This window comes from Propithecus coquereli, unplaced genomic scaffold (genome assembly GCF_000956105.1).
Source record: "Propithecus coquereli isolate 6110/MARCELLA unplaced genomic scaffold, Pcoq_1.0 Scaffold68, whole genome shotgun sequence".
Taxonomy (NCBI): Eukaryota; Metazoa; Chordata; class Mammalia; order Primates; family Indriidae; genus Propithecus; species Propithecus coquereli.
In genome coordinates, this window is record NW_012152840.1 from 3,753,597 (window position 1) to 3,780,282 (window position 26,686).

The following is a 26,686-nucleotide window of genomic DNA, read 5'->3' on the forward strand; positions in this document are numbered from 1 at the left end:
AAAAACTACCAGCAGCTTCTCCTTTACTTTTAATTAAAAAATAAATCAAGCTTAAATTTCTCTAAGTCTTACATAGATTTTAAAAAAATTATACTATACAAATGAGTAAAGAGCAAGTGTTAGAAGAGCTGATTTTTTTTCCAGTTAATTAAGATAAAATTGCAAAAACATCATATGGATGAATAAGCAAGTTTGTTTGTTCTATAACACTTAACAGGCAAAGTTTTACCTTGAGTTGCAATGTAGTGACTTGGTCTCTGGTAGCCCTAAAACAGGAGAACAAATTGGTTATCATTTTACATCAGTATCAGAAATAAATGAATGAAGGCATAAAAAGATGAAGACAACCACCTGTTAAGATTAAGTTATAGTAAAAAGTCCAGAAATGAGTAGTGAACACATAGTTCACTTCTCAAACCTATGTTATCTGAAAGGTAAACATAAAACAAAAATTATATATTTAAAGGCTCTCATTAGAATATATGCTGTATAATTGAGTTTGGTTTGCTATGGAATAACCTCATTGATTTTGTTTGATTTCACTAAAGTGTTTATGCCTTCATGTTAATCTTTAGTCATTTATTCCTAGTAAAAACTGTGTTTAAAAATATTAATTCTCATTTTATCATTCAAAAGTACAACACACTGCATTACAAATGGACGAGGACATATTAGAACCATAAAAAAAAATAACAGAACATTCCAATGTTAGAGCTGGACAATGCATGTGTGCATCAAATCAAAGTCCTGCTGAGATTTTTAGAGAATATTCCTGTTCTGTAATATGTTCAGGAATCTGCAAAAACTATTTTGTGTGTGTTAATGTTAATTTACACACACATAATTATAGGTACACACATATATAGGGAAAGAAGAGTTTTTAAAAAGGCATCTTATCCTGAACAAAAGTTTAGTACTTTTGTTCCCCCAGTGTGCCAAAAGTTTCAATAAAAAAATGATTCTTCATGAGGAATAAATTGTTAGTTGCTCTCAATTGATTTGAATTGCAACAGACCATGAGTTGTAAAAATGTTGATGATATCACAGGGTTAAGTTTTGAATTTGTTGTGTATTTACCAAAGGGCTTTAAGTCTGTGGTATAATTTGTCCATATTTTGGTGAGGGCAACTCAACACACATATAAATGCATGTGAACTGAGATCTCCAACCTAAAATTTCATAGAGTGAGCATTATGCTGTTGTAAATTTGGAAGATTTCTATTTCTTAATATATCAACATAGTAAGTATAATGTTTTATGGAAAAATTTTTTCCAAGCTTTATGAGCATTTTCATCTGTTCTTAATGAAAATATAACTATTACAGAATTAAATACTTATGTCTTTTAAGAATAATAAAATAATGGGAAAGGGAAAATTATGAAACTATATGTAGTAATCAGCCAAAACACACTGGGGTCTTAAGAAAAAGACTGGAAAACAAGTCTTATTTAGAATACTCCTGCTGTATACTGTATAAACTATAAAGTAGTATAACAAGCCTCCAGTGTACATGTCTTGGCAGAAAACCAAGGTCGAACTAAATATGTAAGAACAATTACAAATTTGTCGGAGAATTGCTGATTTTTTTTATTTTAAAGGTAGACCATCAACTTAGTTTTCCATGATGACATGTCTGATAAATTTAAATACCGAATGACAGAAAGATTATAATCACAAATTTAACCAATACACTCATATGCTATACTTAATAAAATACATTAATTCAACTAAATAATTAAAATTCATAAACTAACTATAAACCATGAACCTAAGAGATGTGATAAAAATTATTTCCTATTTATGGAAATTAGAAAAAGTTGGGTCCTAAGTTTCATTTCTTTTAAGTATATAAATGTCTATATATATGCAATACTTAATACTTCTACCTTTTTTCTTATAATTATGTGTATTTTGAATTGATTAATTTCAGCACACCTAAATTTTAACTGTTAAAAAAATAGGTGAAGTTTAATGAGTGCTAAATATGTACTAAGCATTGGGCTAAATGCTCAACATGCATTACTTCATTTAATTTTCACAAAGTGATAGGTTAGTACTATTATTATTGTCTCCACTGTAAAGATGAGGAAACAGGCACACAGCAAGAAGTAACATTCCCAAGATCTCCAGTGTGATTTTGAACCAGGTAGTATGATCAAATAGCCTGTCTTCCTTGCATGTATTATAATTGCCTCCTTAACTCCTATAAAGTATTTTGTATTTTATTTGATAATTACTTTCCCTTATATAAAGAATTTGCACATAGATATGTATGTAACCAAAATTTAACAGTGGAATGTATGATCAGAACAAACTTTTTCATTTGTGTGATTCGATATATATGTGTGATATGGATATTTTATAATTGTAATTCAGTAATTATTTTGCCTGAGTAATTTTATTACTTTACAAGCCAATACCACACACTGCAAAATAGTCTCCCTACTCATTTTTAACATCACGAGTCAAATGTAAAAAGGAAAATTTCAGCAACACTAATACACATCATACTATCCAGCTTCTCACATATGTTTGGGGAAGGGTAAGAATAAAAGCCAGAAACAGAAATCATCAACAAATAAAACTCGAGTACATAATAAATTGTCAAAGCTAAAAATGATCCTGTTTGTCTCAACAAGAAAAGGGAAGGAGGTAAAATAGATCTTCACACATGTAAAAGAATTACAAAAAAATGAACATAGATATACTGTATGAAGCTAATTAGGTGAAGCATGCAGAGATAACTAGTAGTAAGCATTAGTAATAACTGCAATTAAGAATATTTATATTAAATATTTATAATAGGGTGCTGTTATTTACATATAGTGATACTTACATCCCTGTACAGCCAAATCTACAGCCCAAACCAAAGTCAGGTGTGAAAGAAAGCACAACAACGTCAGTAAGTACTAGGACGTAGAACAAGGAAAAGTGTACAGTTTGTTCTTTATTTTAAAAAGCTAGCAATCACTTTATAGGTAACAGCAAGCAAAAAAGTTCATATATATAAGCCAATAAAATGGACATACTGAACTATAAACATACTTACATCGATATAGTTGGCATTAATGTAATCTGAAGAAGGATCATCCTCAACAGGTTGCAAAATTACCCTGGAGTGATCATCTAAAATTTTTAATAGTAGAACACAAGCTGTTAAATTTTCTCCCTGTTCTGAGACAATGTCATAGGTAGAGACTAAATAATTCAGTGGTGGCCAATAGTCTATCCATAGTATACTACTATCAAATTAATCATTTTTAGAAATACAAGAACTTTAAAGAGCTCATTACTTATTACAATTATAATATTCTGTGAATAAAGTTTCAGTGACTTGCATCTTTATAGTTAGGAAGATTTTAGGGGACATGATAATGTTTGATACATCATCATTTGAGTCATGGACTCACCTAAAGAACTGAACTGGCCTTACTTCTAATTTGGCTTCTTAGTCATGATTTTAAATGGGTGGGATCATTTTCTTCTGCACTTTACAGCAAATGAGCCACAGAACTAGAAAGTGAATTTTGAATTCCTGCTCTCAACTTCTTATTCTCTGAGAGTCAAGGTTAAATTTTGATGTATTCATAAGATACTTTAAAATAATTTAAATTCTGAATGAGGCGGTCGAAGTAAATCAGCAACTAGTTACAAGTTAAGCTGTCTGCTACTTTCCTTACTGCTCCTGTAGTTTTGTATGATAGTGACTTTATTTATCCTGTGTATATATAATGAAGACTTAATCAGGAGGAAGACCCTAATGATAAATAACATGGAACAAGTGAAGTTCACACATTGGCTCCAATAAGAATTAAAGGCATGTGGAAAGAATAACACTCCAACCTTGAACATGTTTGGTGGGAGTGACACAGCAACTTACAATGAAAAGATCTTCCTTTTTCATTATCCTGATATTCTTAGCTGTTTAATAACACCCATGTATTTATGTACAAACAAGAAATCAAACAGTAAGTTATCTCCACAGGGTGAAGAGTCTCAGTCAATTTAATTAATGAGGATAGTGACAATTTCAGAGCCACTGCTAATAGCCAATACTGTTTTAATATTAAATAGATTACTCTGTAAACAGATGTGCCACTCTCTGGGATTCTCTTGAAGTTTAAAACCATATAAGGAGCTTGGTATTTATCTTTATACATATGATATTTACATTCAGCAAGAACTGTATGGGAACTTACATGCTATAATGTTTCCATATCTGTTTTTTGCTCTATTTTGATCTTTTTTAGCTACATCCCAAGATGCTGACTGTCCTTCAAAGAAGCTCTGCGGAAAAAAAATAAACAAGCAGACTGAATTTAATTCCTTTTTAAAAAATCTGGTTTATCTGTTTTGAAGATCTAAATAGTAAAAGCCATTTTGTCAGAGAGGGAGTCCTATAGTAGTAAACAAGTTTTCATTCTCAGACCTCAAAGCTGGTTTGTTGGACTCGTACTTGTTCATCTTGGACTGGATTGAGTTCAAAATAAGACAAAAAAGAACTTTGGAGAAAAAAGAGACCTTGAAAGTATTTCAAATTTAAGACTGCTGTATCTTTGTGAGCTAAAAGTAGCTAAAAGAAATCATTCTTTTCAACACATACTGAATGATAGTGCATCAAAAACTGAAAAAAATTATTTTAATGAGTATCATTTAAATGTGCATCCTTTAGCATTTATAACAGCAAAAAGAAAACCTACTTCCCTCCGTAATTATTCATTAAATCATATGCAGTACAACACATTTCAGTTTCTTTGAAGATCATGACTGAGTCTTTACAACAAGGGACCACATGAAAATTAAAAAAAGTCCTCTTCTCCCAGAATCTGGGAACAGATGAATTTGTTGATTGCTTTAATTACTATATGTAGCAATTTAAAATATGGGTATAGACTTCTTTTTGCTGAAAAACTTAAACTTTGCTCAACACAGGAAATGGGGTCTTCAAAGAGCCATCTGTCTTTGAAGTGAGGTACACAGGAATACACATGAAACGAACAAAAAGAACGAGCTCTGGCAGAATATTCTAATTCCTTGCACTTATTTTGTTAGCACAGCACCATGTTTCCAGTATATATCTACAACGGATTTTTCCAAATTCAAAGAAAATTTTATTCACTGCCAAATTAAGGTATACAAGTAATCTGTAGGTAAAATTTAGAGTTTAAACAATTCTTCATGAAGTTGGATGTATTCTGGATGGTCTTTTAAAGCCAAGTGTTGCTTGCAATTCTTTCACTTCAAATGTGTGTGTACCGTGGCGTGTGTATGGGGAGTGGACTGGCTTCCTTCCATGCCCCAACATAGCATCTCTCAGTAAGTGAAGGGTGGCAAAGGAATTTTTCCTTTTTGCTATATTATGTTTAGTGGAATGCTCAGTTTTAAATCACTTCCTTTGTAAGATAGATTCTGGTATTTTGGTTTGCGTGGGAAGGGGAAACAAGGTCGGAAGAAGAATTTCCCACAGGCTTCTTCTGGCTTCTTAATACTGTTTACCAGATTTTCAGTGTTCTGTTTTTCTTCCCCGCCACCATCAACCAATAACCCACAAAATAAACTGAGAGTGGCAAGTAGTAACATTTAGAGCACAAAGCTTCATTTGATTTCTCAATCAGAGGGTCAACAACCAAAGAGACAGAGAAGTACCTGCTACTTAAGTCATTCAAGTGATAGAATCTGTAATGGTACAATGGGACTCAAGGTTATATTGCCATTTGATTTTTGACTGGGGACATACAAAGGTAATAAAGTGTTTTTAATAACATAGTGAAATAAATTATGCGATCCAACATTAAAAATTCTTATAAGGAATTTGGACTCAGATATATCCCTGGGAAGAGCTGTTTTCTTTCACTTCCCTCCCCCCTCCCATATACACACTTGATTGTAGGTTCATAAACACTGGATTAGAGACCCTACAGAGCAGTCTGCACCTTGTTAAAGGGAGGAAAAATGTTAACTTCTACTATCATGGTTAAAAATCAAATTCAATATAGTATTAAAGCTTTCACCTCATACTCCTCTTTGAACCCATAGCTGTCCGATGTCTTCATGAGATTAATGTGCTGCAGTAAGTCGGCTACCCTGATGGCTGGGTGCAGCTGTCCCGTTTGGTAAGGGGATTCCGTCCCCTCGCAGAGGTAGCGAGGAACATCTAGAAGGCGACTGGACTCTGCTGTGGCGCTGTGGTTCTCATCTGGTATTTTTCAGATTCCAGAAGATTAAAAAAGAGACAAAGTTATCTTGTTTAATAGATAGCCATGCAAAGATTTTAAGACCTTAAGACCTTTCTGATAACAGGAGGAAGGGAAAGAAATACCAGACAGTATAGGCCTAGGGCAGCATCCCCATAAAGATAAAGCTCAAGGTTTGAGGTCAGAGTACATCATGTGTATATCAGCAAGACAACAGATGCTGTGAGATGCAGTGAGACATCTGATCCACTTTTAAAAAGCGTGTAAGTGGGAGATTTTGTTGAGTTCTTATTTTTTCCTGTATCTGCAGTCAAAGCAGTATCAAGATGTCAATCAGAGAGATGTTTTCACTGCCCATTAAGTTGAACAAACTCCTTCCCACCCACATCCCAACCTCCCTCAGAAACCCAACCTAGGCAACCATCCCCACAAGGCTGCTATTGCCCTGGTGGCGCTACTGTGCCCGACCACCTGGGGCTTCTTACCACAACACACTCTGGACTGGGAAATGTGAGCATTCTACAAGGTCACCCCAACTCCGCTCTGTCTGTTACCCAGGCTGCACATGCATTTACATTCAATCTCTTCCTCCTTGATTTATTATTATGTTGTTTTTATTACAAATAGATTTTGAGGCTCCTGGCCACTGTGTAAGGAAATCAAGGTATGTCTGAAGCAAAATGTGAGTACCTCCCCTGGAATTCTTCCCTGGCCCACCCAGACTGAGTTATAAAGCTCCCTTATGCTCCCATGACTTCCTGTTGTCCTACATGGCATTTCACTTGCCCCATATTTAATCATTTATTTACTTGTTTATTTTCCTCACTAAATTCTGAATACTTAGATTACAGAGACGGAGTCATATTTTTCTTTTTATTCCTAGTGCTTGGTGCATAGCACTCAATAAATATTTCAATGAATGAATTACTTGAAATCCATAGACTCCCTGACCGCCCACATCTAAGTGTAGGACCCATCCCAGTTGTATTATTAGCTTAAAATGAAAAGAAACTTAATTCTCTTTCTGTCATAAGAAGGAAGAAAAGAACAAGAACATTTTGCCTATGAAGAATAAACAGTATTTTAATGACCAAAGTACTAATCATTACAATTAGAAGCATGCTCATATTTATCACATTTAAACTTACCACTTTAAAAAAAAAAAAAAACAAATGTTTTAAAGGGGTGTTACTTTGAAAAGCATTATAACTACCATACTCATTAACAGAAGAGAAAGTACACTTTTAGGGGAACTTTTGTTTTTAATGATAATGCATACTGTAGAAAATGATATTTAATTAACAGTTAAACATATTTCAAGTGCTGGTACATTTGCCTGTTCTATCACCAACTCTACAAATAGGATATGGCAAAAAATGAATTGTTGTCCCCATGATAAACATTTTTTCTTCCTGGAGAAGGAAAAAAAAAAAAAGAACCCTACAATCAGATTTGTGTGCCTCTATAATTTTAGCTTGATTGCATTTATCTTTACTCCCTCTTACTAAGCTGAATGCATTTTTTTTATTTTTTGCATTCACTCCTAAAAATACCACAATGAATCAAAAAATCCCTGGTGGATTCTGTTGTGACCTAACCACCCAAGTGGATTTATGCCTTTTACTCAGGTTTTGACCACCCTTCCACACACAAACATTTGCTAGCAAACGTGATTCATGAGAGTTTCCTCTTCTTACTATGAGACCACGGTCAATTGACCTACATTTGTTAAAATATTACAATCAATAGACTGACATAAAGAATATGTACATCTCCCCAGTAAAATTAAATTCGGAAGCAATTGATTTGGGCACTATTACAGAATATAGTTTAGGATGAGGAGTAAAGAGAACAGATAACATCAGAGAGGCAAAATGCAATCACCCAAGCTGGAAGAAGGTAGCCAGGGCTCAGAGGAGCAGCCCAGAGCTCACATTGTACCTGCTGCAGCAGCGGAAAATTTACAGTTGTAAAAGGCTTAGTGAGAAACACAGAATTCAACCATATTCCAAATCTTACAGATGATTGTGTCCCCATATGAAATAGACAGTGCCTTTTGTTTTGCATTAAGCTTTAATACAGTAGTACAATGAGCAGTAAGGTCTTTAAAATCATCACATATGAATTATTAATCTCAATACATTTCCACCTCATTAAACCACCTAATAATGTGACTAGTAGTGAGGGTACATGTACTAATCATTATCTTTATTATACATTTAAGAATAATAACTTCAAATACATCCTTGATTGAAAGGTTTTCTAGAGTTCTTTGAAATACACTTACCTGTTATAGGGACTTAAACCCAATGAAGCAGTAAAACACAAAAGAAAAATATGAATCAATATGAAAAGTTGCTAAGCCCTTTTAAATCAGTATGTAAATATTAATATAAAGCAATATTTGAGATGATTTCAGAAATTGTTTTAAAGAATCAATTGGATGCAAAACTGTAAACATCGCAATCCCAAGAATGATAAAAAATGCAACAAATCATTTCTACATCTACTATGATTAATGAGAGATTTAGCTTTTAAAGAATGCCAATTTTTTTTTTTAAAAAAAAACCAACCAGCTTGACTTTCACAATGAAATAAAATGCATGATGAATGTTTATATAACTACATTTTACGACTCTATTGTGTTAAATCTAGCCTTCCTTAAACACGAAATCCCTTTTCACAGGGAAAACTATTAAAATAATTGTATAAACTTTATAGTTTGTAAAACTCAAATACATTATCTCATTTTCTCTTTATAAAACCTTCTGAAAACGGTATGGTAGGAATTATTATATTGATTTAAAGATGAGAAAGCAAAGATGTAAGGTGTTTTTTTGAGTTCATATTGTAAATCCGCAAGGGGACTGAGACTTAGACTTAATTCTACGTACATTTAGAAAATTACTATAATGAAATCTTAACATGTAGGCAACTATTTTTTTCTAAAGACTTTCTCAATATTTTAATTGAAATTACTTATTAATTTGATACTGGCAGCCTTCTACAGTGTGCAACAGAAGATGACATTTTCAGAGGCATTTGGTGCCTCCCCACTGATCACTATTTATGCCTTACATGATCAGGCCACCCCGAGGGACAAATCCCCCAGTTCACTTCCCTGTCATTACTGGGATGGACATCAAAGAGAGAGAGCAGTCAGAGACAGGAGCATTGCCTTTCAGATTCTTTCAGCATATATATTTTTGTATCAATTATAAAATTATAATTTTAATTGTTTATTTTAGTGAACAAGAGGTATATTTTATTTAACCAAGTTACTTGTATTGTTTCAAAATATTTTTAAAATGTAATTGATCATTGAATATATGGATAACAAATCATGCATAAAATGTAAGTTTTATGTTCACAAGAAATATTAAATGTAAATAACAAACATGACACTTGGGAATTCTTAAGATATATTTATCTGACAATTTCCATATTTCTTTGGTTAAATCTTAATTAGAAATAGGTAAAACTGATATGGAACTTATGAACATAGAGGCAAGCTGGTCATGAATCATATAATTAGTCAAGGAATAGGGTACTCATTGAAATTAAACCCATTCCGTTCTTAAATATATAGCTGGATTTAAAAATAATGTGATTTATCTGAAAAAGCCTTAATCATCACTAGCAGTAACAGTTGTCTTAGATGTTATATGGTGGTAAACCAAGTGGCTTGTTCTAAATTTCTTCAGACAGCACTACTTATTATGTGAGGTTCATGGAGAATGCTGAACCCCACATCAAGACTCAAACAACTTTACCTACATTTATAAAAATTCCTAATATAGACAAAAACTAAAGCAAATGCACACAATCATACTGCTCACTTGTAAATGTTGTTATTATATTGCTATAAAATAGGAAAATTTAGAAAATCCCTTTCTATAGACTTTTTTATATGAACTGGTTATGCAGGCAGCACTGGTCCCTGAGATCTGTGCATTTCAGTTCATTCTATTATACTAACTTGGATATGTTAACATTAGTTGTACATTAAGGGCCACTGTACTTTTGCTCCAAACCTAACAGAACCAAGAATTTAAAAATACATTGCTTTAAACAGTATACCTTGCTAATTTGATATCCACTAAATTCGATTGAGTTGAACAACACAGCTCTTTGATAAGATCATGGCTGCATATTTTCAAACTCAAGCTGCTTCCTGCACTGTAAATAATTACTATATGGACAAAAGCAAGAAGGTGTGATCCATGCAATAAAAAGATGATAAAGATTTAGAGCCTCACCTAACACAGCAGTCGGTACAAGTGGATCATTGGGCACTGTAGGAAAATAAAGCTCATGAAAGAATATATTGCTCTAAAGTTATATTTTAACATCTTTTTCTTTAAAATAGATTTATGCTTTCGTAAGAAATATAATTATTAAACTTTGTCTGAATACTGTATCCTGTAAAGGTAAAATTCTTTCTTCCAGCTTGGGTTATCTCTAAATATCAAGAAAAGTGTATCTATAATTATAGTTCAGTGCTCTGTTCAATTTAAAAAGCCAGAAGATTCAACTTGACACTATAAAGATTATAAAGTTAGGAGAAAAGAAACCATGCATTTTAGATCTATCAAATGTAAGGTATTTAGAGAAGTAATTATCTCATATTCATTCCAAATAAATTTTTTCAGTTAACTGTGGGAAATAGATTTAATCATTTCTCTCAGTTCATAAGTGGATATTTATAGTTACACTGCTGAATTCAAACTTTCTAATAAGGTCCTAACATAGGCAATAGGTAAAAACTTCACCAAAATGCACCAAAATGCTTTGAAAGCACCAAAATGCTTTGAAATCTGTAATTGGTTAAATATTAAATCAAGTAGTTAAAGAGATGATAAATCTATATTTTCAGCAAAACTAACTTTCAACAATAATAGTATTTTATGCTATTTTCTATCATTTATCTTATAGTGAAATAAAAATAAAATAGATTAGAGAGGTCCTATCATGATTAAAGCTACATTCCCAAATGACTCATCTATAGCATTTCTAACTACTAATTTGGTGTAGATATATATCATGGAAAATGACAGGCTGCATTTAGGGCAATAATTACTGAAAAATTTCACCAAGCTGAACACTTCAGAAAAAATCTCCCTCTTTGAAAAGACATAAAAACATATAACCCATAAATACTTTGTTCGCAATCTCACTATACTACATATGTTTGTAATCCATATAGGAAAAAAAACAGTTCTATTGTTTACTTCTTTCCTTACACCCATGTTTTTCAAACTGGGGTAAGCACATCTGGGATCTGTGCAAATGCCACAAGACCCAAGATACACAAGGCCGATGATAAATCCGATTTGCCTACCTCAAGCATCAATTTTACTTAAGGGTCTGAAGATACAAAATTAGGTAATTTAGCTTAAATTTAATTAATTTAAAATTAACATAGGCATAGAAGAGAGCATACAATTCATAGGAAATTTGAAGATAAACAGTAATATCAATCTGGGATAATTATTCAAATCATCTGCTGTTAAACATCACGTTAGTGGATATATTTTAAAAGCCCTGCCTTCAGAGATCAACATTAGGAATTCTTAAGATGGATAGATAGATGGATGAATTTCACAATTTTCTGCAAAGTCCCCAATTCAAGTATACTTTTGGACCATACTAGATACTTAAGAGTATGTAGCTTAATCTTGCCCCTAGTTAACTTTTTAGTGCTGAAATTCTCCAAAAGTTCATAGTAGAAAATTTTAATGCAATGATTTTACCCATGCCAATAATTCCAGAAAGAATCATGTTTTTTCTCTTATTGCGACGGAAACTTTATCTTACACAAAGAAAGATGCAAATGACCAAATAATTATAAATTCCGAGATGAACTAATTTTAGGTAGGCAATCACATATTTTAACTTAACACATGACAAATGATATGGCCTGAGTGGTAATAGGTTTGAAATTTCTCCTATGATACAGTCATAAAATGTATATGGCTGGAAGTTAAACTAAACCCAGTATCAACTCTGCAAATAATCCTTCTTGTAAATTCCATAACATCCTTTTTCCTCTATCTGCTTCTTCTTTCTTTTTTACTCCTTCTCACTATGCAAAAGGTAACGTGTAGAAGTCAAAGTGAACTTAATGAGATCCAAAATCATTTATTACAATTTTAATGAAGGACTTACATCTTGGACTAAAATTATGTTGATCCATGAAGGTGATGGAAAGAGGATCCTCTGCGTGCAAAGTGCTCTGATCAGCATAACTTCGATCCATAGCATTCACCATATGAGTCATCTCTTGCCGGGTGTTCCCCATAGCATCTTTGCGTTTTTTAGCAAGCTTGCTGACAAGGCAAATACAAAAGGGAATCCTTAATGTGGGATTTGAGGGAGAGTTGACACCAGCAACAAGCAGTTCAGGTGAGCCCGAGGATAAAGTTATAGACATGGTTCAGAAACCCTAAGACCTGATCATAATTTCAAGAATTAAGTTTGACATTGAAACAGTTATATTTGTTGGTTGCTATGAAACTATTTTGTCAGATGGCTATATCAGTATTCACACCATCAACCCATACTTCTCATCATTTCTAGTGTTTTATTGTTATCCATAAAATAATATCATAAAAATATAACTGTATGTTATTAAAAGCATAAAAAAATACTTTCTTACTAGAGTAGTTCAAGGAAAATTTAAGCTAGAGCTAGGTTTTGATTTTCCTCCTAGGTGATTAATTCTTTTGGTCAGCTTTTAGAAGTTCTTAGAAATAACATGACTATTTTTTCAAGTTTATTTTACTATAGCCACCCAATTAAAATAGACAAAGAAATGTCCCATTCTTCATTCTTTGTGCCATTACTAAGTAAAAAACGCAACATGTATAATTTTAACACATTTAGCAACATATTTATACCACTAATCAAAACCTCATCTGAAGACTTTTAGAATCAACCACAGCTAGAATGATTCAAATACACACAAATATATGGACTTAAATCACATACTATGTACGAAAAGCACAGAGAAAGTTTATAATATGATATGTAAAGGAACTATGCAAATTATGATCATCTTGGAGTATTGACGTGATCAAATACTAAAAATGTGTATTAGAACCAGATGGCAACGTATCCAGTACAGAAATACTTTATAAATGCTGCAGGGCAAATGATTTAGGGGATTTGGAAATTAGCAGCTTTAGAATTATGAACTACTCAAATATTGACATCTTTATCTTACATATCAACGATGTAAAATACATTGTTTCTTCGTGAATGTTACACATGAAACATACAAGGAAAAAAGCTATTAAAGGTATGTAAAACATTTAAATCACATTAACAATGTAATTTATATATTATATAAAGATACTTTAAAAACCTGTACGAGGTACATTATGTTATTAAGTTTATGGCAGCAGTTTATGTTGCCTTAGAAATATTCTTAAATTGTTTTAAGAACATGATTTCTCAGCTAGACCATAAGCTATTTTCTTCTCATCTTCATTAGTATCTAAAGTAGCGTAAATGCACCATAAATACTACAAAGTCTCATTTAATAGATTGCGTTTATATCCAAAGGCTTTTCCTTTAAAAAATTAATCTAGTGATTTGAGGATCGTTCTTGTGTAGGCTATTTTTCTCTAAAAATTATAGTAACTTGGCTTCAGGGGGTACATAACGAACACACATAACACATTGACACAGCAGATCTGACACTCTCTTGTTTAAGATAGTCATAAACTAAGATTTAGGGATGAAGATAGCTTTATTTTCTTAAAAAAAAATAATAATGATAATCACAGTATTAGTAATGAGAAAACAATGACGAAACTGTAACAAGAACTACGACCACCACCACTATAACTACCAGTACACCGTCACTACCACTAGCACCATCATTTATTAGCAATATTCACTTTATACATCGAAAGATATATATTATCTCTTTTTCTAGGCTAGGGGGGCAGAAGTCCTGTACAAATGCATAGGTTTCAGACGGGGAATATGAATGAGTGCTGCTGCCAGGAAGGAACGGTAAGGACTGTGAAGAAGTGGAGAGCAGCTTGGGGGCTACTTGCTTACATGTCTACTGGCGTTTGGTCCCAGTGTTGAATTTCTGATTTAATTTTTTTTTTTTTCGGAGACAAGACATGAATTTGATTGTTTAATTTTCTTGATTGTTTTCAAGTGGTTTTAGTTTTTGAAACAGTGTATGGGCCTCATTAAACATCATCAGGTCATATTTAGCCTAAAGACTTCCATTTTCCAAGCTTTTGTCTAGGCCATCATACAGAATGTGTGTTCTTTAACCTAAAACGTTCCTTTGCCTCTAACATCTGGCTAACCTCCATCTGTTCTGTCTCAGCTTAATAGACACTTATCACGGAGGCTTTATATGACTGATTCCAACACAATGGGTCTCAAGTTAGGTTTCACGGCTAGGTGTTTTCTATACCACCAAGTTCTCCCCCTGTAATAACACTCATGATGTATCATTGCAAGCATCTTTTTATTGTTTTCCCTACTGTGTGTTCCATGCAGAGAAGGATCATCTGTATATCCTTGGCACTTGGAGCAGTGCCTGGCACACAGCCGGCACTCAATAAATACTTGTTGACTAGATAAATTAGGCCTGTGATATGCTTGGCACTTTTCATTTGTTAACCCAATTCTCAGATCAATCCACTGAAAAAGATGTAACAGTTCTAATTGTATAGATAAGTTCACCGAGACTCAGAGGAGTGAAATAATGTGCCCCAGGTCATTTGTCTACTAAGCAATAAAGAATGACCTGGTTCCAAAGCTTAAGCTCTTATACTATATCTAGTTGCATATGTTTTTTTAATTGCCACATTACAAAGTGTACTGACATAAAAAGCACTACTTAACTCTAGCAGTTAAACATTAGTTGTTATAAATTTGAGAAGAATATGAATATAGCACAGATGTTCTACCATTTGTAAATTTTAAAATGGCAAGAACATAGTTTAAGAAATAATTGCCAATTTTTGTTTCTTGGGCATGAAGAAAGAATGAATTCATTTCTCAAAAAATGTGAGAGATTGAATTGGATAAAAATAGCACAAACTGAAATTTGGATTCAAAATAATGCTAACATTTTGAAGACGGGCCATTCAAAATAAATAGAAAAGGTAAGTTTAAATCTTGAGACTTTAAAATATATACAATTTATACATATTTCACGACTGGGGAAAAACAAAGACTAACGAATTTGTCAAATGCACGACAGGCTGGAGTTTTCACACAATGAAGGACTTTTACTTTTCGGATTTATATACCTAGATTACTTGACAAATTATGGGGCAATATAACCTTTGTTAATATCTGCCAGCCATGCATTATCAGCTTCCTTCTTACACCTTAATCCTCACAACAACCCTGTGAGGTAGGCTTTCATTCCAGTTCTTACAAAACAAAGAAAAATTAACATAAGTGTTAAGTGTTTTCATTAAAAACTGATAGTTACTATGACAATGCCAATGAAGGTTACTTTAAAATTTACATCTGGTTTTAAGTTCTACTCCAATTTATTTTCACTTTTATAAAAATACCCCTCTAATTCAGATTAGCTTTACTAGCCTTTACGGTAGTCTTTAAAAGCATATTTCTGTGACATTCTTTCTGGTTATGATTAAAAAATGCCAGTAGCCCTAAGTATTACAGTAACATTGGCATAACCTGCTACATCATCTGGAACATTGAAATGTTACCCATCCACCAAAATGGGAGTACCATTCTAATATTAGAGATACATCAATGGCTAATGGTAAGCTTACTGACATTCTCATAATTAAATACTTATTGATTCCAGTATGTTTGATGCTCTGTTTCCCCCTGAGCAACTGGCATAATAATGTGCACTTCAGGACAGTTAAGCAATTCATTTTGCAACTACTTGAGTTTGACAGATGTGCAAATGATTTTCATTATCAAAGCAGCCAACAGCATAAACTTCTGCAGGTGGATGTATGGGTGGGCCATAAAGGGGGAAAGTGCTCCATCACTATATGAAATGGTACCGTTAATTACCTCTGGCTTCATCAAACACGATTTAAAAAGGATATTATGATTCATCACAATAAGCTAGAAGCACTCTTAGTTTATACGTGCTTGTTTTAGCATATTTTAGGAAGCCAAATGTTTATAATATTTAAAATGTTGGCAGAATCGTGTTATAGTCACAGAGACTCTTACAAAGTTCTCTTGTAAAGCCAGTTTAAATCTACCTAGTGATTTAAACGCTGTGGAATATATGACCCAAACATAATCAAATTCAATCCTTAAGCACTGAAAGGTGGTAGACCAAATATTGGCCAAGCAAAGTCCAAGCATGCTTTGTTGTATCATTCCTTTGGACTCGGCCTATAAGGTGATAAACTGAAAATGACTCAGGAAATAGAATGGACAATCCTCTCCATCCTTACTCAAATGCATACTCCACGCCCAAGTCTAAGATGAGTCATAGACTTTGGAAGAGAAAAGTAGCTATGTGATACCTATGTTAGTTCCTAAGTAGGTTGACAAAAGTTTTATTTGGCCTTGGTTTTAGAAAAACTTTGTCCTATATTTAAGTTATAATAAACAAACTCATTTTTTTCTCTAAAAAGAATTTTTATTTTTTTGTTGCTATAACGTATAATTTTTTTTTCGCCTATTTTTTTTTTTTTTTTTAAAGAGCACACTGATGGGCTTCGTAGCCAGACAAAAGGTGTTCTGAAGTTATAGTCCATCCTGGATGCCTAGAAATACGGAGAGAGATGTTATCACATGCATACTTGATCTGATTTGCATTCCATGAAGGCATTTTGAGTGTTCTCCCATAAATACATCACATGGCTCATTTTGTCAAACATCATGGTGCTACATAAAGACAGGGATTTGTGAGTTACAACCACTATCTGTACTTTACCAGATGAGTGAAGTGCAATATTGCTAAGAGAAGGTACAGGTTTGATTTCAGTAAATAAATGATGTTTTGGCTGTAGACTAAAGCTACTTATGGAAAATTATAAATAAAAAGTAGCTGAACATACAGAAATACAATATCCCTTTTAAAAAAGATTAGCAAAATAGGTAATAAAGTTTATAGTTTTAGCGTCCAGAAAAAAAATTTTTTGAAATGACACCAAAATTGCAAAAATTCTGTTTTGTTTTTGAAAAGGGATACTGCATCTTTAACACATGTAAAGTTGTACATCACCCATTTTCTACTTACAGGTAGTAGGAGTAAGAATAGTAGCTCCTCCTGGCAAGCAAATCACAGACAGTGGAAAAAGAGAAGCAATGGTGAATGAAAAGCGTGACTCTGTCACATTCAATAAAGCAGAAAAATGTGCGTTAAAAAATAAAATAAAATAAAATAAAATTCATGTTTTTTTGCTTTGCATTTCAATTTGCTCATGCACTGTTAGATTTCTTTTGCCATGCAATTAAACAGACAGATATGCAATAGAAAAATAAAATTTAAAATACATAATTTGGAAAAATAACATGGAAAAATAACATGCTGACATTTCTCTTATAGCCAAAAAATTGAAAAATTATATGGATTGTGTATTTTCAACATGCAGTTAAGCATAATATCATCCATTATCATCTAAATATGTGACAGATGGAACAGCTGTGTATAGAACTTGTGTACTATATAGACTATTTTTATTTAAATGCAAACATGAAGATCTATTATGTTAATATATCATATATGCAGAATAATACTCAAATTTTTATAAACAAGTCACTATAACTTAATGGTACACAGGTATATACATATGTGAATATACATATGCACCATATACTATATATACACAAAGATATTTCTACAGTAGATGCATGTGAACATGGTATAATACACAAACATTTACTGTACTGAAACATAATTTAAAATTTATGTTTGAATTATTAACATGTTCGTGCTGCGCATGTAAAATATAATACATAACCAATGGAAAAATGGCATACATTTGGAAATAATTCAACGGCAATTAAATTAAAAAATGACATTGCGTTTTGAAAGATGCAATATCCCTTTTCTTAGCCTAAAAACTTACTTTATATGTACCCTTAGCTGTAAAACTTTACTCAATTGAATTCCAAACCATTCTTTTACAACACAACCAAAAATACATGGCACTTTTTTCGACATAAGAAATATACCTACATGTATTAATCTCAGTGAGGGATTAAGTCTTGAGAAATTTAACAATTTCCCATTAAAATGCAGATAATAAGATGCTAAAGTCACTTGCTTTTCTGTTATTTTAATATAAATTTAGATATTAAAAGGGAAACTATATCATATACTAAAAGTTTTAAGCTAAACTTGATAATACCCAATGCAAAAGTGTTATAATATCTATGCTTTTATGTATAATAAATATATTGTGATTAAAACATACATGATACATGTGTGACACATACTCCATATGAGTAAAAGTCATTACAAAGTTGCTTAGGTTAGCAAGGGTTCCAGTAACGTAGATGTATTATGCATTGGAAGGTAACAGACCTAAATACGGAACTTTACCTATCTATAAATGGCAACTTTTCCTAGTCATAGAGATGACAGTGAGGAAGAGAAGCAAAAGGCCTAGCGTACTTTCCATCAAAATACAATCAATTAAAGCATAATTATGAAAACTCAAATGTTAAATATTTTAATAGAGAGGCTCATTAATCTAATCCTTTATGAAAATATGAACCAGAAAAAAAATTTGTTACATTATGCAATTTTTGAGAGCTGTCAGAGCATTTTATCCCCCAGAAATCTTTCTTAGTGATGGTTTTAGCATACTTTAGGAAATTTATTTTTCTATTTAAAACAGAGAGCCATGGATAAGGAGGGCTATCAAAACAAGTAAGTGTTTTCAAATAAATGACAAATAAAACTGATATGTGTAACCCAATTGTAACTGAGTGAGGACATAATCAGAAGCCACTTTCATACTCATATCCAATTTGAAGTGACTGGAGTAATTTTAATTATGAAGGAATGTTTAGTTAACTCTGTTCTCTAAACTGTTTAGGTAGCTCTCCAAATACAAATTTAAACTAAACAGAAACATAAGATCTGAAGATATTTGAAGGTTTTATTGATCTTTATTGGCAAATTTTTATTACTAAATTATTTAAACCTTTTTGCCTCACATATGATGTATTTTCCAACCACAGAGGGAGACAACAGCAAGAGAAAGCACTGTTTGGGGAAAGCACGTATGTAGCTAATTTAACACAAAACACTATAATGCATACCTAATGTTTCTAATGCAGATGTGTCTTCTCCAACATATATATCTCCAGGGGATAATTGTAAAGAGGCAATATATTAAAATAAACTCTGATGGAATCATTTAAACATGTAGTATGAGTCTTATCTATAATGTTAATGCTTTATTTCAAGTATAAAATGATTATAATAGTATCTTATATGATTTAATGTAATATAAGCAACATCATTTATTGTATTATGCAATAGAATTCATAAATTACAACCACTTCTATACACCAAACTATTTTAGGGCTGTATTCTGCATGTAAAGATTGTTTTAAAAAGTCCTTCCAAATTGTAGCATTATCCAAAATACATGATTGGAAAGATTAGAGTGCTCTATTAGTTTCTCAGACAATGCCTTACAGATTATGACATTTTATATAATGGACAAAAGCTCATATTATAAAAACTGTATACTTTGAAATGTTTTTCAGAGGAATATACTTTCTTCTCCAGAACAGTGTTCAGTTTAAATTCTAGCAGGTCTTAGTATCTTCATATAATTCCAGAAGATGGCGATATTGGTTGATATAGTATAAAAGATTAATATTCAATTAAAAAAATTTACTCTCCATTTTAAAAGGCTGAAATTTTTAGTCTATGAATATTTAATATACAAGTTTACTAAACAATGTTTATATTCTTCTCATATCTTATTTGTAGCCAAGACTTAGAAAAATACAGAGTAAGAGTATAAAATAATTCATAGTATCAAGTATCAAAATAAAGCCATATTTTGCCATTCTTAATAACACTTCAAATACAAGATAAATTAATATCTCAAGCACATTTGCATTTGAAAATTTAAATTCTTACATTAATTTCAAGGTTAAATTAGTAAAAGTTATATCTAAAATTAAACTGCAAATAACCAAATGAAAATTTATTTAAAAAATATGTGCAATAGACTCAGATGCTAGCAACATTGTTAAAATTAAATTCTTCTTATCGTTTGTTCTAATTTAAAACAGCTTGGAGAAAAATTTTTTTAAATTAGTGACATAAACGGTAAGTAAATGGGACAGGACAATATCAGGTCTTACCTCTTTTTTACAATTAATATGACAACAAGGAGGAGGAGGATGAACACCAAAATTCCAGCACTAATTCCTGCTATTTTCACCACTCTGTCTGTCTGCTTGGCAGGATCTGGAATCACTTCTGGTTCTTCTGTTGCTGCTGCTAAACAAATCAAAAAAATAAGTTACTGAAAGCAGCTAATTATTCCCGGAAAAAATTATTCCCAGCCAAAAACAAGAAGACTACTTGTTTGTTGTATTTGAATAATAATAACCTGAAAATATAAATACAGAAGCACGCTAAACCACAGCATAAGATTTAGGGTTGAGATAAGGGGAAAGCTTTCTGACTGAAGGTTTTGTTAGCATAAAAAATAAAAAAAAAAAAAATGCAGAAATAAGTGACAAAGGGAATGGTGAGCTATTTTTCTCTAAATGTCCTTAAAAGTCAGAACACAAGACTTTTAGCAAATAGTACAGTGGAAAGAGGGGTTCAGATTTAGGGATTCATTTTGTTGATCAGCAAACACTTCTTGACTCAAATGCAAGGTTCTGTGCTTGGTGCTTTAAGGCAGTTCCAATGACACTTGTCTGGGACACAAGGGGTTAGGTTAAATAAATATATAGTCTCGCTGCTAGAGGCATGAGTTTATGATTTAATATATGAGATTAAGATGAATAGCTGGTTTGGCAGAAGAAGAGAATAAGCAAAGAAAAACAGATACAGCAAGGAATATTTCACATACTATTACCAAATAAAACCCAGATAACAAAACTGAGAAGCAGAACTTTGAGATAATTAATTTATAAAATTCTTTGTATGGCCCACACTTCATTTCTTTCTCAAAATCACTCCCACTCCTCATATACACAATTAAAATTATAAACTTTAATCAATTTACGAGCCTCAGTAACTCTCTGAAGACATTTTCCTTTTACCTCATTTACCTTAAAAACTGGCAAGGAAAGTACTATTATTTACACTTTATAGATTAAAAAAATTGAGGCTTAGAGAGATAAGGATAGATTATAAATTGCTCGAGGACAGAGAAAAAAATCCATATATCCAGGCTGCCAGGAATTTCCAATCTCATAATTTTGAATAGAGGTAGTAGCTCAATGCTTTCAAATTCCTTTACGGCTGAATTCATGAAAATATGTAGTAAATCTGTTAGAGATCTCTTCCTTTCCAGAGGCAACTTTAGAAATACATACCTATATCTCTACGTATGTATATGTATGTACACATATACATAGATATAAATACTGAAAACAGGTATATTCCAAAGTTGAATATAGAATTTAAAAAGAACATCGTGATTGTAATTCTTAAATTTGATTGGTTTGACACAGAAACTGTTTCAAGTAGGAAGAGAAACAGAATGTTTGATGTAGAAATCTCTAGAAAAAAACATTACTCCATGCAACAAATCATCATTATTCATTAATTAAAGCCTACTCTCATCAGGTTCTACGTTATACTTGGCTTTCAGAGGGTAATGATAATGATCCTTTGATGATTTCCTGACATGTGAGTTACAGAATTAAATATTTCTGAAAATTCTCTGGAAGATCAGTTCTTGTTTAATGAGGTCAGTATTTTAAACGTAGCATTTTAATTCAATAAAAGAAATGCTATTATGAAATAATTTTCTAAATATGTTATGCCATAAGTAGCATGTGCTATATTTTATAAAAATCTCTAGAATTGCTAATCCCCACAAGAAGCAGATAATATATATATATATAGGTACAAATTCATCATGAAATATGAATAGCAGCATTAATACCACCTGGGCTTAGTAAAAATAACAAAACTGACATAAGGGTGATGGATAAATAATTTCACAGTCAGAGGATGAAGAAATTTTTAAGGTCTTATAAATAATATAGATTTACTAATGAATTCATCTAAACATATTTCCAGAATTAAAAAGAAAATCTAAAAGTATATTTATGAACAGAGACACTGATAAACTTGCAGGTGTATTCAGAGTGCAAAGCATTGAGACTTTCATAATCTTACGCAAATCGGTGGTATCACTTTAAAGTAATAGTCCATATGTCTTTGATAAAGGATGGATTTCAATTCACATTTACTAAATGCTTAAACAAGAAAAAAAAAGCCCATTCCAACTTATTTATTTGAGTTGGGAAAGGGGGCTTGTCATTCGTCATTACAATTATTGTGTAAAAAATTGTTCATTAATCTTCAACATAATTATTAAACTTGAGTATAGGAGGCTAATCAAATTCTGAGTACATGTGATTTGGCAGTCATTTTCCCTTGATTGTGAATCTTCCTCAAAGGCTTTAGCTGTGACATGTATTATTATTATTATGAGTATTGCTACTAACAGTATTTTTTTTACTAAATATGTCTGCATAAATTTATTACTTTGGATACTTTAATCACACGTGTTTTTCTAAGTTCTTGGCCTATTAGGACCAAGGAACATAAATATCTTATTTAAAATCATTCGAGCTTAAAAGATTCATTAATAGAAATGCAAGCAGTAGCCCTTAAGTGAGCATTTTCTATTTTCTTCAAAGAGAGCAAAAAGCTATTACAGTGACAGCACCCCTGAGTCCTGTTTATAATTTATGCATATACACAAAGACAATGTGGAACACCTTTTTCAGAAATGCTTTCCTTTGCCATAAATCTTTACCTTTTTTATCTACCAAAGAACATTCAAAGAATCCTCAGTGTTCTCAAGCCAAGGGTAGCATAATTCTTTGCACGGTGAGAAAAAAAGAACTAAGGCAGAATTTCATTTTTTTATTGAGCCAATTTATGAGATGTATTTTTGGGGGGCAAAAATAGCTAAAGCAAGTTCATAAATTGTGTCCTTGCTCCCACTACTTTAAAATAATTTTAAAGTCACACAAATTTACCTAAAAAATTAAAACCATTTTAATAGTGATGATTATACAGAATCATTCTTCCACTTTCATGATAGACATTAAAGATGGAAGCCTCTAAGTACAATGTACTGGGCGATCTTATAGCATCTTCAGAGACATCCTCATCAAATTCTGCAAATCCTCCTGGTATTTCACTCGCGCTTTCTTCCTTTTTCAGTTATAAATCTCAAAAATTGTTCACTCATGTCCTAATTGTTCCTTAAAATTGCACAAGCAGGTTGGTGCAGTGGCTCACACCAGTAATCCCAGCACTTTGGGAGGCTGAGGGGAGAGGATCACTTGAGCCTAGGAGTTCAAGACCAGCCTGGGCAACATAGTGAGACCCAATCTCTAATAAAAAAAAAAAATTCCACAAGGATTATGTCACCCAACCCCACCAAACCACTGTCACCAATGTCTCTAATGACTTGCTAGTTATTGAAGTTAATGTGTGCTTTTCTTATCTTATTTTGTGTGCCCTGTTAATAACACTTGACATTCCTGTCCATTACTTGTTTCTTGCAACACTCTTTTCCCAGGGTTTCCATTACTTGGGCATCTCCTAGTTTTCTTATGACTCCGGCTTCTCCTTTCCAGAGCTCCTTTGTGAGCCCTTCCTTGTTTGTCAATCCATTAAAAATAGGCTCCTTTGAGTTTCTCAGGGACCTATGCCTCTTCACACTGTTTTCCATACTTTCTGGCTTGGTGATCTTATACATTTACATCACTTCAGGCACCATCCTGATAACCGATCACTCTCAGATCACAATATATCTCTAACCAAAAGCTCCAACCTTAACTCCTGACCCATGTAGTTATGTGATTATTATGTCTTCACCTCAATGCATGACAGTCACCTCAAACACACTACTCCAAACTTGAGATCAGAATCTTATCTTATACCAGTTCCTCTTCTAGTACATACCCTTTCAGTAAATGGCACAACGCTCCGCACAGTTGTTCAAGCTAGAAACTTGGGCATCATTCTTGAATTCTCATTTCTTTCCTCGTCACTGGCATTAACATAGAATTAATCATCCAAATTGGGATGCTTTTGAAAGTGAAAGGCAAAAACTGGAATTATCCTGGACAAACTGAGATGCATGGTCACTTCATCTCTCTTTCTCACACAGTTAGTTACAAAGCACCACTACTTCCTAAATATCTCATCTCCACTTTTCTCATGCTCACTGCTACTACCTTAATTCAGGTCAGTATCATCTCTCACCCAGATCACCCATCAGTTCCTCCATGCTATCTCTCTGACTGTATTCTCTGCCTAGTCCACATCAAAGCTCATATTGTAGCACAGTATTTCCAGGGCTTGAATTGTATCATATCATGTCCCCCATTCGAGCTCTCCAATGGCTTCCTGCTACAGTTACAGTAAGGTCCATAAAAGCAGGAATCATGCTTATTTTGCTCACCACTGAATTTCTAGTAGGACCTGGAAAGGATCGACAGTACAAAAAGTATTAGTTAAATAAATGAAAGATTGACATTACTAAGTTAGGTTGTATTGCCATATAGAAAATCAGTTGTCTTCTTAAAAAATGCAAGGACATATTTGATCAGATACATATCCTCTTGTTTTAGGTGTTAGTGTAAGATGAACTTGGTGCATGCATTTCTGAGGCCTCTCTTGAAATTTCAAGCCCCTGTGCTAGCCATTCCTTCACAGGGCTAATTGTTTCCGTCGGCCACCACCTACCACCAAACCAAAGTACAAGAAAATTGCAGTGTCATGGAAAGCATGAAAGATTTGATCAGCAAGACCTTGTTTTGATTTTTAGTTTCTTCTCTTATTTATTGCATGACAATGAGCAAGTTAGCATCCCTTAGAGTTAATAACTTCACTTCTAAAATAAAAATAATAACACTACCTATATTATGTAGCTTTTAGGAATATCAAGTGACATAATGACGTGAAAGGTTTTTATGAACTGAAACACTGTAACAGTAGAAGTAGTAGTAGATGCTGCTGCCCCAGGTGGATACAACCCAGATGTAAGTTTACTGGATCCACCATCTAAAAATGAAAAAGTATGAGTAGGGGAACTGACATTATTGAAAAAACAGCTTTTAACAAATCTTAGCAGTCTCTTATATAAATATATAATGATGGATTTTGTAAAGCACATGTTATTAATTAAATAGTCTGCCACAGCGGATGCCTAAGCCTTACGGGCATCTTGAAGTATGTATTATTTAACTCAACAGTTTTTTGAAGTCGTTTTGCTTCATCATCTCATGTGATCTTATGAAACTGGTCCAGTATTACGTTGTTGACAATAAAAAACAGAGTCTATCAGAGTTTTTCATTGGTAACAATGACAACAAAAAAAGCAGCTATATGTCACACATTTTAACAGTAGCTGGAAAATAATTTATTCTTGTTTAATAAAGATATAGCTGCTACCTGAACATTTCTGATGTAGAAAATAGTAGTGAAGAAGTTTATGAAGACTTTAAATAACTATGAAATAGAAGTATAGACTAATATTAAAAATATTTAAAATTAATTGCACACTGTTTAAGGCATCTCCTTCTGGTCTTAGATTCTTTAAATTTGGTTTTAAAAATCACAGTTCAAAAATATTACAAAAAATTCTGAACAAATAAAAAAATACTTTAAAAAAAGCAATCAAATAAGTATGATTCAGGAATGTATTTAAAGGTAAAAAACATGTAAAATATTATTTTGCTTCATAGTAATTTTGTGTGTGTGTGTGTGTGTTGGGGGGACAGGGTCTCACTCCATTGCCCAGGCTAGAGCGTAGTGGCATCATCATAGCTCAGTGCGACCTCAAACTCCTGGGCTTTGAGTGATCCTCTGCCTCAGCCTCCTGAGTAGCTATGACTATAGGAATGTGACACCACACCTGGCCAATTTTTCAATTTTTCTTTTTTGTGTAGAGATGAGGTCTCATTATGTTGCTCAGGGTGGTCTTGAACTTCTGGCCTCCTAAAGTGCTAGGATTACAGGTGTGAGCCACCACACCCAGCCTGATTCATAGTAACTTAATGAAGAGCAAATATTTTATCATACATATCAATTTTTCAAGCTTCCCATTTAGTTAAATTCACTGAATTGGGTAAAACAGAGCCTATTTCTTTAATACAGTTCAGTCATTCTGCTAAGTTATCCCTGAAATCTGTCCTGAATTTTCCTTTCCAACTTTCACTTCCTTGAAGACCCAATCTTATTTGTCACTAGCCCTCCTGCTTCCCATGTTGGCTTCCTAAGATTTTTCACATATATATATATATATCAAATATATGTGTGTGT

At 32.7% G+C, this 26,686-nt stretch overlaps 1 protein-coding gene across 1 annotated transcript in view; it reads right to left on the reverse strand.

Moving 5' to 3' along the window:
* The window catches only part of PTPRK (protein tyrosine phosphatase, receptor type, K), a 471,942-nt gene that overhangs the window by 18,168 nt on the left and 427,088 nt on the right, over positions 1–26,686 (reverse strand). The window contains exons 13-18 of the mRNA XM_012660791.1: positions 20,515–20,653; positions 12,364–12,524; positions 6,013–6,197; positions 4,201–4,288; positions 3,051–3,127; positions 230–266 (exon numbers count right to left, since the gene is read on the reverse strand). Coding sequence (XP_012516245.1) covers positions 230–266; positions 3,051–3,127; positions 4,201–4,288; positions 6,013–6,197; positions 12,364–12,524; positions 20,515–20,653 — 687 coding nt within the window. The remainder of the gene's footprint in view (positions 1–229; positions 267–3,050; positions 3,128–4,200; positions 4,289–6,012; positions 6,198–12,363; positions 12,525–20,514; positions 20,654–26,686) is intronic.